Source organism: Dermacentor variabilis, unplaced genomic scaffold (assembly GCF_050947875.1).
Source record: "Dermacentor variabilis isolate Ectoservices unplaced genomic scaffold, ASM5094787v1 scaffold_13, whole genome shotgun sequence".
NCBI classification, from domain to species: domain Eukaryota; kingdom Metazoa; phylum Arthropoda; class Arachnida; order Ixodida; family Ixodidae; genus Dermacentor; species Dermacentor variabilis.
In genome coordinates, this window is record NW_027460291.1 from 28,314,535 (window position 1) to 28,328,011 (window position 13,477).

Sequence of the window (13,477 nt, forward strand, 5' to 3'; positions counted from 1 at the left end):
ACCCGAGAGCGATGCAAATACTATGAGCACGCATTATGAACAAAATATTTTCGTGGCGCCAAACGACGGGGAAAATGTGGCGATACGCCTTCCTCTCGGTTCCATTGCATATGGCGGCTCATTAGCATAATTCGCGCGGCTCGTTGCAGCAAAAATTATGGCGGAAAATCTCAGCAATGGCGGTCCAGCGCAACGTCACGCATCGTCAAAATGACGCTTACGAAACAGCCCTTCCTGTGACGCACATCACGAGATATTCCTTCAGCCAATCAGCAAGCTGGCATGGCGCATATCTTGAATCGCCACCACACATTCGCGCAATTGCACATGCATTGCACTGGTTGTGTATGCTACCGCTCACATTCTTTTTGAAGCGCTAACATCACAGTATAGCTGCCTAGGACCAAAAAAATGTATTAGTCCATAAAATTTGCAGCTCCACGTCACGTTTCGTCACCTTGATGAAAATGCAAAATGACATTTCGCAAAACTTCCGTTTTCCGGCACAAATTTCAAGGCACGTGAGCTCTCAACAGCCAATCAGAGAGTAAACATGGTGGATAATATCGGCCGTGCAGCCGCCATGCGTGTCGAGAATAACACCCCTCAGTTTCCTTCCTCCGTGAGTACGAATGACCCTTCCTAGAAGTATCGCCAGCAGTTTCCAAAGGCACGACCTTGATGCGGCCCAATCCACTTTGATCGCAGCGCCGCCACAGTGTTCTTCGTCGCAGCGCGCCTCACTGCATGCTCACAGCAAAGCATGTGCCGTCCCAGCTGCTCCTTCCCCTCCACTGTATTCTAGTACACTTTACTGAAGTGGTAGGGTCTTTCACATTGAGACAGCATTACATAATGCAACCAGCTTTGGCATGCGGACCCTCCGTGAAGCCACAGTGGTAGCCCAACACGTGACCTCTCGCGTCGAGATCACGGAGCGAGAATCGAGATTTGCTGATAGCTTTGGTTCCCAATATCTATGCCAGTTGTTTTTATTTGGTGCGCGGGGTGGGCGCTTGTTCAGCTGCCATGCCGTGGTTCTGCCTGCAGAGCGGGAACGGGAAAACCAACCGCGCACTTTGACGTGCGATCACGTGTTGGGCCACTGCTGGCCCGCCAGATTTCGGTTTCAGTCGCGTTGAGGTATGATCCCTCCTCCTTTTTTTTTTCATTTCTCCATGGCCTTCTCTCTGTCTTTTTCCTCCGTCCATATCTCGTGACGTTGGCATTTATGTCACGTGACATATTAACCACGTCAATTCACTGCATTTCCTTTCTTTACGCGGTTGGCACCGTTTGCAGTTTCCGCAGTTCGCTTGTTCTGCGCAATACTTCAGCTTATTCAGTGCGTTCAGCTCATTCTCAGTGCCTTTGGTACCAAGCATCTGACAAGCTCGACACGTGCGACGTTTTGAGCGCCTTGAGTGAGAACAACGAAGACTCAATCGTGCGACGCGGCCTTTCTGACATGGCCACCCGAAGCTGCGATGGCGAAGAGAATGGCGCTGCGACGGTTGGCGGCAGCAGCGACGAACCGCGTTATGTTGATCGTGGGTGTCAACAGACGGTGCCGTGGGCTGACAAAGCTACGCAGTGCAACCTGGATACATGTGCTCGCTTTGACCAAATGTACAGAGAGCATGAGACGCGCATGGAGGGGCTGCGTGTGCTGCATGACAAATATCGTGAGCTGCTCAACAGACCGGCCCGTAATTTGTCAAAATAATCCTGGAGTTCTTCTGGGACGTGACAATCCCAAAGTTAATAATTTTCACGTTTCGTTTGTCATTCAAATATGGTTCTGATTTTTTTTTTCTTTTTGAGCGCAGTACTGCTCTGAAAACTAGTTTCCCACGCCAAGTATGTATGTCATGGTAACATAAGGCGTATTTGACTTTTATTCTTCTTAATAACTGACGCGTGCCTGCTAAATCTGCTTCAATACAGGGCGGACTTGCCATGCAGTGAATGAAACACTAAATGTGGATTGCGGTGAAACACTTGGCGACAGGTCTGCTTGGCACGTAGTGCCCATGAACGAAAGGTTCTGATCCTCCGTGAAGTGGTTCTCTTCATATAGGTAAGTGTCGCGTAGCGCCAGTATAGTGCGTTGTTGCGTTACATGTATACGTCGTAATTACGTATGTGCAGTCGGAGCGATCGAAAATAGCTAGCATAGCAGTACCCTGTAAAGCGCGTGGTTATACACGGGGAACATTTTATTGATGTTCACCCCAGGCGCATTTCTGCCGTCGGCGTCGCCGTGAGCTTCCCCATAAAGTCCAAGGGCAATAAAATCGTCGCCCCGCGCCGTATGCTGTATGTGCAAGTGAGAGCGCGCGAGGGTGAGCCGCCAATCGCGGCTCAATGTGAAATGCGTTCGTGCTTGCTTATGTGCGCGTGACACCATGCTTGTTAATTTAGTTAGTATGCCTATGTTTAAAAGTTTATACGGTCGTTAAATCAGCCATCCTTTCTTCATATAGATGTCCACTAATTTGCTATCACAATTGGTGCTTCGACTTTCTGGTGGAACTGCGACATTTAAGTTTCACGGGATTTTGAAAAATCTAATTGTTGCAGATACCATAACTCTAGTCCTTGAGCTTGATTATTCAATAATCGGCCATTAATTGCACCAGAAATAGAAACATGTATTCAACTAATATAAGAAACATGTATTCATCTAGTATAAGAAAATCGCTAATTCTTAATTACTTAACTGTATGGTTTGCAATTTGTGAATTGTAGCCAGTGAGTTTGCAAGGTACATGCACTTGGAATGGATTTCCAAAATGAAACCACTTTGGAGATGTGCGCCATCAAACTCCGTAAAGATGGCACTATTGTGCCACTTTTTCTTTTTTTTTTTTTTTCAAAATGCTTTTTTATGCAATGATGTGGAAAAGCAACTGGAATGCCCATGTATTTTGCCCACACTTTGGGAAATATCTCGAAGCTGGTGTCATCCTTGAAATTCATTTCAAATAGATGCATCTTGCAATCTCACTAGCTACAATTAATAGATTTCAATGTATGCTGTAATGTAATTAATTAGGAATGTAATCAGTGAATTTTTGTTCATTAGTTGAATATGTGTTTCAAGTTCACATTCTGGTAATGTCTGCCTCTTCAAATAACCCAGGTCAAGGACAAGAATTTACTGTCTGCTACAGGTGGTTTTAAAGAATTTACGAAAACTTAGAAATTCCTATGACTATGACACTGATACACTTTATGCTATGCTGTTATAAACTCGTAATGAACTAATAACGTCCATCAACCAAACTGGAAAATCTGTGTCGCGGTGGATGGGAGCAATCGGGGGGGTCTCTTGCTGGCAGGCACCTTACATGCCGGGTTCTCTGCCATTACTGGAACGGTATTATCAGTGGATCACTTTTGGGAATACTCTTGTGTAACGCGACGTCCGATGCGACGCCGCCTCACTGGAGACATTGTGCACCTGCGCTGGCATAACCAATTTGTTCTTCTTAACGCGTACAAAACTCACAGTAGCTTGAATGCAGCACAGTAAGGCTGTTTCGCTACACGGCACATTCAATTTTTTTGAACGCATAGATAAGACGATAGCCTAGTTGTGCTTTTTGTTTGCCAAGCAGCAAAATTATTTTTGTTTCAGAACTTTAGCCTGCTCCTCGTGGCCACCGTATGAAGAGGTGGCCATCCAGCAACTGGGATTGAACCACGCACCGTCTATTGTCAAGCCAGTTGTCTTACCCACTAGGCCACAGCTGCGGTAAGTAGGTCTGGGCTGCTCCCATGGCAGCAATTTACCATGTGGCATACCAGGTGCCCTCGGGTTGGGAAGGAAACACAAGCGTTGAGGTCTTGTCATGGCCAGGCCATGACCGTGCGTTGCCTATTTTACCGATAGGTACTGCGAGGCAGCTCTAGCACTTCTGCCTCCGATAGCCGTGGCAGGTGCCCAAAGACTGTGTCTATAAATCTTGAAGAGGGTGTCATAGCTGTTGTCACAACAAATTCTTGGTGTTTTGCGAAATTCAAATAACATAATTTAAGAAATAAAAAAATGTGAATAGTAATGCACTGTTTCTGACCAATCGCAAACGGAATGAAAATGCACAAAACGATTAAAATTAAAAGACAAAGTTGCAACACAGGTGGCTCAAGGTAGAGTTTTAATTTGGAATATTACAGGGATAGTTTAAATGAAACTTGAAGCGATATGGGCATTTTCATAGAAGTAAGAAAGTGTAGAAGCATGGGAGAAAGGAAGTGAGTTGGAATATATGAAGGAGACACAAGATGTAAATTTAATTTAAAGGCACTTTCCCTACTCTCTCCCTACCATGGGGAAAATGGCGTTTTTTGTAGGTTCCATCAAATTTTTTTTCTGAAGGAACTACTGCACTCAATATTTTGTGTAAAATATAAACAAAAGGTAGAATGAATGTACTTTTCATGCATGATAGTTTTATTAATGAGATGTAATCATCGTCATCAGCCTAGTTATGCCCACTGCAGGGCAAAGGCCTCTCCCACACTTCTCCAACTACCCCGGTCATGTGCTAATTGCGGCCATGTTGATCCCGCAAACTTTTTTATCTCATCCACCCACCTAACTTTCTGCCGCCCCCTGCTACGCTTCCCTACCCTTGGAATCCAGTCTGTAACCCTTAATGACCATCGGTTATCTTCCCTTCTCATTACATGTCCTGTCCATGCCCATTTATTTTTCTTGATTTCAACTAAGAAGTCATTAACTAGCGTTTGTTCCCTCACCCAATCTGCTCTTTTCTTATCCCTTAATGTTACACCTATCATTCTTCTTTCCATAGCTCGTTGCATCGTCCTCGATTTAAGTAGAATCCTTTTCCTAAGCCTCCAGGTTTCTGCCCTGTACGTGAGTACTGGTAAGACGCAGCTGTTATACACTTTTCTGTTGAGGGGTAATGGCAACCTGCTGTTCATGATCTGAGAATGCCTGCCAAACGCACCCCATCCTATTCCTATTCATGTGGTTATTGCAATCTCATGATCCGGATCCGCGGTCACTACCTGTCCTAAGTAGATGTATTCCCTTACCACTTCCAGTGCCTCGTTACCTATCGTAAACTGCTGTTCTATTCCGAGACTGTTAAACGTTACTTTAGTTTTCTGCAGATTAATTTTTAGACCCACCCTTCTGCTTTGCCTCTCCAGGTCAGTGAGCATGCATTGCACTTGGTCCCCTAAGTTACTAAGCAAGGCAATATCGTCAGCGAATCGAAAGTTACTAAGGTATTCTCCATTAACTCTTATCCCCAATTCTTCCCAATCCAGGTCTCTGAATACCTCCTGTAAACAGGCTGTGAATAGCATTGGAGAGATCGTAATTCCCTGCATGACACCTTTCTTTATTGGGATTTTGTTGCTTTCTTTATGGAGGACTACGATAGCTGTGGAGCCGCTATAGATATCTTTCAGTATTTTTACATGCGGCTCCTCTACACTCTGATTCCGCAATGCCTCCATGGCTGCTGAGGTTTCGACTGAATCAAATGCTTTCTCGTAATCAATGAAAGCTATATATAAGGGTTGGTTATATTCCGCACATTTCTTTATCACCTGATTGATAGTTTCAATATGGTCTATTGTTGAGTAGCCTTTACGGAATCCTGCCTGGTCCTTTGGTTGACGGAAGTCTAAGGTGTTCCTGATTCTATTTGCAATTACCTTAGTAAATACTTTGTAGGCAACGGACAGTAAGCTGATCGGTCTATAATTTTTTCAAGTCTTTGGCGCCCCCTTTCTTATGGATTAGGATTATGTTAGCATTCTTCCAAGATTCCCTTACGCTCAAAGTCATGAGGCATTGCGTATACAGGGTGGCCAGTTTCTCTAGAACAATCTGCCCACCATCCTTCAACAAATCTGCTCTTACCTAATCCTTCCCGGCTGCCTTCCCCCTTTGCATAGCTCCCAAGGCTTTCTTTACTTCTTCCGGCGTTACTTGTGGGATTTCAAATTCCTCTAGACTATTCTCTCTTCCATTATCGTCGTGGGCTCCACTGGTACTGTATAAATCTCTATAGAACTCCTCAGCCACTTGAACGATCTCATCCATATTAGTAATGATATTGCCGGCTTTCTCTCTTAACGCATATATCTGATTCTTGCCTATTCCTAGTTTCTTTTTCCCTGCTTTTAGGCTTCCTCCGTTCCTGAGAGCATGTTCAATGCTACCAATATTATACTTCCTTATGTCAGCTGTCTTACGCTTGTTGATTAACAGGGAAAGTTCTGCCAGTTCTATTCTAGCTGTAGGGTTAGACGCTTTCATACGTTGGCGTTTCTTGATCAGATCTTTCGTCTCCTGTGATAGCTTACTGGCATCCTGTCTAACTTGCCACCAACTTCTATTGCTGATTCTTTAATGATGCCCATAAGATTGTTGTTCATATCTTCAACACTAAGGTCCTCTTCCTGAGTTAAGGCCGAATACCTCTATGTGATAAAAAAGATATAGATTGCCAAAATCAAGATTGTGGGATAAAATTGAAAAATGTTTTTAAAGACATGCTTGTATCTACTAACAAAAAACTTTAACAAAAATTAGATATGCAAAATTTATTGACGTCTAAGAGGCACTATCTCTGAAAAAATAAAAAATAATTAATTGAACAGGTATTCCGCTACAAAAGTTTGAGTGGAAGTACTACAGTTTGGCGTGCTGGGCTGCGGCCGCCGATGTTCCGCGCTGGCTTGCATTGTCGTCGCTCTCAGAGTCAAAGTCCGACTGAAAGGTAGCATCCTCAGACTCGCTGCTTCTGGATCCATCAATAAAATCGTCTGAAAACGCTGCGGAATTGCAAGATCTGCGATCGTTCGAAGCGCGCGCGCTGCTATATGCAGTTGGCCATTTTCACTTTCTGCTTGGACGATCGCCAGACTTCGGAGTGCGTTAAAAGATTAATGCGTGGTGAGGAAAAACCGAAGTGCTTAGAAAACAAAAATATAGTTCTCCTCCTTCAGGTCCTAAGGCACGGTGTGTCTGCGAGTGGCACAGAAGGTCTCGAAAGCGGTGTTTCAAATCTTAGATAGCGGGTGGCAGTTTTTACTTTCTACTTTGACGAGCGCGAAAACATCAGAGCACATTCAAAAATCGCTGCCTGGGGGAAAACAGCGAACTGCTTAGGAAACAAAGGAATAGTTCTTCTCTTTCACATCCGATAGCGCAGTGTCTCCATGAGCGGCACGGAAAGTCTCCAAACCGGCGTTTGAAACCATAGGTAGTGGGCTAACGATACCCAATATGCGCAGTACAAAAAAGTTAAAAGGACAGTCTACTGCTCGGAACATGCATTGAGATTAGGGTGGAAATGAGAACAGTGTGTGGTCACATTGACGGAAGTGAGCATGCTTGTTCTCCAGAAACAAGGAATTTTATTTTTAATATGGCTCCGAAAGAGGTGCAAGAATGACATGTGGTGTTGCTCGACACTGAAACAGTACACCCCATCTGTGTACCATCACATAACCAAAAAGCTGCGCAGGGAGAGTTTTTTAACTTGGGTGCAATATTGTGTTGCCTGCAAGTGTACTTTCTGCTCTTCTGCTTACTTTTCTTTGTTTGCAAGTAATTTCATTTTTCCTTCCAGCTAGCATGCGTTGAAAAATGGTGCCATCTTGTGCAGTTGCAGTGAATAAGAGTGGTACATTGATGCGTGACCTTTGAAATTGCCATCGGTCCAGTAATCAATGTTGTCAGCATCCGTTGGCGTATGTACACAGTTTCAAGAAGAGACTACACAGATTGAAAAATTCTTTCAAAAATTTCTTCTCACTTTTCTGAGAAACTACTGCACATTTAGGCCCTTCAATGGGTAAGCATTCTAATGCGCTGCAAAATTGAAAGTGGTTGTCAATTTTCCTTTCATGAAAAATGAAGGTACTTGAAAAATGGTAGACGGTCCCTCTGTTCTCACCGCTGGATCCTTGGCCGATGTGGTGGGTATGTGCTAGTGCTGTGGTATGCAAGGTGCCACAGTGCTTGATCATGGTGGCTAGAGCCACCGTAGCCATCCCTCTAGCTACCATAGCTTGATTGTAGACATGGAGAAAGGAAAAATACTTTCTTCATGGAGGTAGAGCACAGAGTTCCTTTATATATCTATAACTGTATGAGGCAGAATATGTGAAGTACTTGAGGTCATCAACATTGTCATCTATAAGATAGTACCATAGAGGAAGTACGTTTCAAGTCTCCAAGCATGGGAGAAGGCAAAATATTTCTTCCATATGCCATTGATCAATCCAGAAACGCTTCAAAATTTTAAGCAGCACGCACTCGACACCAACATGTATATCACATTCTTCCTTAAGGGGCCCTCCACTGAAACAATAATCTTTTTGTTGCATCTAGTTCAAGATGAACCAGCAGTAGCACTATGTGGTGAGCCTTGGACAAGGCTTTCGTCGAAGGGTTGCTGTGAAGTGTATATACCTCTAAAAAACTATTTCTTTGCCCGACACTCTGGCAGGGTCTGTGACCGAAGTAGTGAGCCTCGTTTTGGAAACCACTTCAGCTACAGCAGGTTGTGGCTGCAGAACCACATTACTCATGAGCTTCCTGAACGATGATAATTTAGTGGCCAAGTTTGCAGGGCCAATACGTTCGATGCCACCTCATCTGTGTCGCGTGGGCTATGCACGATACCGCCTCTGAAAACGCGCCGTGTGCGCAAGGAAATGTTGGGGGGGAGGGCGAAACAAGGCCGTTCTTGCTGTACTAAAGGAGGTGGGAGAGGAATGTCGTAACGTGGTCGAAAAAATGGGCGGAGTAGCTCGCATCGCCTCCACCTTCTCGCATTTCAGCACTTCATTTTCGATCTCTACTGCTACTGAACTCACCAACAAAAATATTGAGGTAGAACACTCCCTGCATGGCGCTTTACGTCTAGTAACTCATATTTACTGATTGGATGTGGGACCAGGTGTGACAAAGCAATCCAATGTAATTCAGCAGAGAGTAGTGAATTCAGCAGCAGTCTTCTAATCCTACTGAGTAGAGAAAGGAGGCCATGAACAAAAGCTGCACTCATTCATTTTTTAAAATAAAAAAAATTTTAGTGGTAGATGTAATGTAAAAAAACAGAGCCTGCTGTAAGACAGGTGTTACGACAAGGAGGTCTGGGCTAGGAAATATAGTGGAGTCCTCATAAAGATGGCTGTATGTGATGTGCTTGACTTTGTTGTCTACTTTCTGCTCGACACAATGAGGTAGACGGTGTAGTTCCCGGACTGTGCGTCATGGCATTTGCATTGCAGCTGCTCTTGGACTGCTCTTGACAGAGTTGCTTGTGCAACTTGTGGGGATGCGTGACTCTCACGCGTCCCCTGATATCTTGTTTTCCCGCATAGCTCCCGTCTCCTGCAATGCGACTTCGCCGCCTGGTCTGGCACCTACGGCGGTCGGAGTGGTTGAAGTGCAGTGCGAGAGATGGCGCGAGTGTTGCGCTGCTAGCGCCACCTCACAGCAGGGTTACTTGGGTGCGGGAAAGACAAGGCACTCTCTTTGGGTCTGGGACGGCAAGCAGCGCGGACGTGCCGCACGTGCGCTGATCCATGCTTCTGCGAGACCGTCTCGTGAGGCCTCCTTCGAACGAGCCACCGTTTGCGTGACCGTACGCACGAACGACCAGGCGTTGGGATCCAGCATGGGGTGAACATATTCGCTCGCTATATCCGGTCGCGGTGAGTCTGACTTCCTAGATTTGTTGCGCGCCCATCGGCATGTTTTGTGTATAGCAACTCGGCTAGCAGGCATTGATCTATGAAAGGTGCAATAAATGCCCTTGTGATTGTTTGCACTACTGTGTTGTCATTCCTTTGTCCCAAGAGAATGGGTGTGAGAACCCCACAAACTCAAATGCAGAGTGAGGACAATACAAAGAGACTTAGCAAAAGTGAGGACAATACAAAAAGACTTAGCAAAAGTGAAATAGCTGCAATTTTATAGGTCATGCAAAGCTGTTGTACATGCAGAGGTTTGTCACAGTGGTATCAAGGTATAGGCACTTATCAAAAGCAGAGTGATTGTGTGTCATTTCCTAACCTGCTTTACTAACATGAGCAAGCGACAACTGGATAAATTGTTTTTAGATTTATTTTCCATTGTTGATTCTACGTCCCATTACCATTCATTACTCTTCTATGTACGTTGTCCATGCACAATCCTTGCGGGTGCGACATCAAAATGATGGACTCTGGGACTGCCAGGGTCAAATTATGCACGGGGGATGGTAACTTTGGTTGCCATGGAAACGTATAGAGGGGAAGTCGGGCCTAGTTTCCAGAGCCGGTTTGTGTGACATTTAGGCAGACTTCCTGTGTGATCCCCCGCGGAGCGTTCTTGCGCTCTGCTGACCGATTGGGAATTGAGAAACCCGAGCGCTTGCTCGAGGATTTTGGCGGCCGCTCCAGATCAACCAGTGAAAAACACCATAATGGTCTGCACCTATCATCTTTGTTTCTTTGCAGCAATTATTAAGTGTGAATTCGCAGGTCATTACTTTGTCATGTGTAACTCGGTTAAAAACTGTGGTGTGCCACAACAAAGGCATGAAACTGCTCATTAAAGTCTTTGATCAAAAGCAGTTCAATAGTGAATTTGGCACGTGTGACTGGAACTTATTTGTGCAAAACAACGTCCCCAATCCTGATGATGCCGATACACTGTGAAGGGATCTTACTAGCTTGATGTTTTTTAAAGCGAAGCTTTCTTTGCCTTTTCCTTCCGACTTTCCCACTGCTGTCGTTGCTGTGGCGCTGCTGTCCTGCACACCGTGTCGGGGGGTGGTTCAGAGCTTGGATATACATGGAAGAAGCGAGGCAGAGAAGAGATGGGAGGAACTCCTTTGAGATGCACCACGTTGAATGTCCACAATAGCCTCTGGAGCTACCGTTTCATCACCACTTTAGCCTCTTGACAGCTGTAATTATCCATGACCCCCTGCAAGCACTTGCCTTTCTACCAACGTGCAAGTCCAGAGGGAAGCTAGAAAGAATGGAAGAGAGGAGGGAAGAGAGGGGGCAGGGAAGGGGTAGTACCCACGCAGTCGCGAAACGAGTAAATAACAGCCTTGCCACTCTTCGCTTGCAGTTCCCATACAAATACAAGGAGGGAGGGGGGGGGGGTGATAGGGAAAAGGTGACATGAAAAGGCGAGAAAACGCTGGATAAACTTAAGTTCAAGGTATTGGGGGCGAGGAGTTACGGAGTCGCCATCTATCGGAAGCGCCTTGCTGGCGTAGTATGAGGGATCACGCGGCGCGCGCATCATAGGTTTTGCTATCAGCGCTCACTGAAAACACCACGCGCGAGCTCTCCCGGACATTTCTGTAAGTACATTCGAAACGAGATAAGTTTTTTTACTGTCTAAATAATAATCTTGGGCAAACTGAAAACACAGAATTGTTTACAGATGCTATCTGTTTACCGAATACGTACAGTGACCGCCACAGCGCGCGGTCGCCGTGATGGAGTCTCCTGAACCGGCTTCTTGCGTGAAAGGTAGGTAAACGCTGAGAGCAAACTATGTGCAATATGCTCTTATAATGTTTCTATAACTAAATGGAGCGTAATAGAATGAAGCCTCAATGCAGCGATCGCAGATTTGCAGCGATCGACTGAGCGTCTGCATGCTTGTCCGCGCACTGTTTCGCTTTCGCCGCGTGCGCGTTTTCGTACCCTGCCATGAGCTTTAGGCCGAAGAATATGAGCATTTGACAGTATACAAGCAACCATTGTTGCGTGGGCGCTATCAGAGCGATTCCAAAATAATTTCATTGTAGAGACTTCGACGTGTACGGGGACTGTGATGTGCCGTCGCAACGATTCAATCTTTTTCTTCTAAATTCTTGGACGTTTCAATATTATTTCTCGAGTTGCGTCACACTTTATGTTTATCGGTGTTCTCAGCGTGCGATTTCCCGCTGCTTCTATTTTGTACTCCTGTGCATTAATTTATAACACAAACATGACAATATGCCATGCTTTCTTTTAATGTGCTTCTTACCGCTCCCTTTCCACTCCAGTGAACTTGCCAGTATCTATAGCATCGACAAGTTCATAGACCAAACCGTCATGACATTAGTCGGGCAGCGTACTCGCGCGAGCGTCTCAGTGCGCGTTTTGCGAGCATCGCAGAACCGGCGCCGTAGCAGAAATCTTCGTCGCGTCTGTGCTTGCTGCATACCAGAGTTGTAGCCGATGACTGTTTGCCGGTGTTATGTTTCGCGAGCCAAGCTTCACGCAGCTTCTTGTCATGCGGCTACGTGTGAATAAGGCTGACACCGGGCTCCGTTGCGTGCGTCCGGCACTGCGGCACCGAGCAGTAGCCTACCATGTTGCGCGCCTTCAAAGGCAGCCACTACCTATTGTATTGCTTTCAAGCGTTGTAAAGGAGACACTCGAAGCGGGAAAATCTCTCCACTAATTGAGGACCGCAGTATACGAGGGAACTTAAACTCTCGTTTTCAGCTCGCTTCGGCGCTCCCGAAGCAGCCGACGCGGCCGCTATGTCCACGTGATCCCTAATAGCACGTCACGGCGACGGTGGCGCCAGCTTTTCCAGTGGTGGCGCTCGAGGCCAATGGTACGCTGCGTTTTGCTATTTCTGAAAAATAAAACCATGCAGATATGTCTAGCGGACAACTTATGCAGGGCGAGAAGAAGCGGAGCCGCATTAACTTAAGTGCACCGCAGGGTTTAGGTGACACAACGGAAGTGGTCACACATCATATCAATACTTCTATGCCCGCCGCAATAGCTTTGCGGCTATGGCATATTGCTCGAGGTCATGGATTTAACCGAGGCAGCCACATTTCGACGGGGGCGAAATAAAAAATGCTCGTGCATTTTGATTTAGGGACACGTTAACACCACGGTTTCAAAATTAATCCGGAGTCCGCCACTACGGAATGCTTCATAATCCGATTCTAGCTTTGGCACGTACAGCCCCATAATCCAATTCAAGTTTCATACTTCTGCCACGATGTGATTTGCCATGTGAGGCAATGAAAGTGCTCAACCCTCGCAGAGGTTATAAAATATGGCGCACAACAACGCCTCAAGCAAACACCTCTCCCTTTGTGTTTTGTGTTCTACGCAGACAAACAGCAGTGGTGCACTCAAGATAATGTTTAACATCAACTCTCCACTCTTGCGTTGGACAAAACATTGAAGAAATTAAACATTTGCCATCAACATCACCGCTAATTATCATCAATCAAAGTAAACAGCATAGAAAGCTTCACTTACATCGATTCGCACAGTGCGTGGGATCTGCATAATTTTTTTTCAGCATGGGACTTGGTATCTGCACCCTAGCTACCTCTCCCGGCTGCAGAGGCACATCCTTTGCACCATGTTGCTGGTCGGTGTTTGCTTGGCATTTGAAGCTATCCCTGCTTGCAATTTGTCGTCCTGTTTGTAAATATATAGGCATAGT

At 45.7% G+C, this 13,477-nt stretch overlaps 1 protein-coding gene across 11 annotated transcripts in view; it reads left to right on the forward strand.

Annotated features, from left to right (window-relative positions):
- Positions 1-556: 556 nt before the first annotated feature.
- The window catches only part of LOC142566826 (uncharacterized), a 52,351-nt gene continuing 39,430 nt past the window's right edge, over positions 557-13,477 (forward strand). The window contains exons 1-3 of one of the 11 annotated variants that reach the window (XR_012825144.1): positions 557-622; positions 1,948-2,080; positions 3,644-3,760. Coding sequence is in view for 3 of the 11 variants with exons in the window: in XM_075677718.1 (XP_075533833.1) it covers positions 980-1,143; positions 3,644-3,760 (281 nt within the window). In the remaining 8 variants the exon portion in view is untranslated. Of the gene's footprint in view, positions 623-921; positions 1,144-1,208; positions 2,081-3,643; positions 3,761-13,477 lie in introns of those variants that run through there. The other 10 variants (XR_012825143.1, XR_012825137.1, XR_012825142.1 and 7 more) reach the window with 10 other exon arrangements.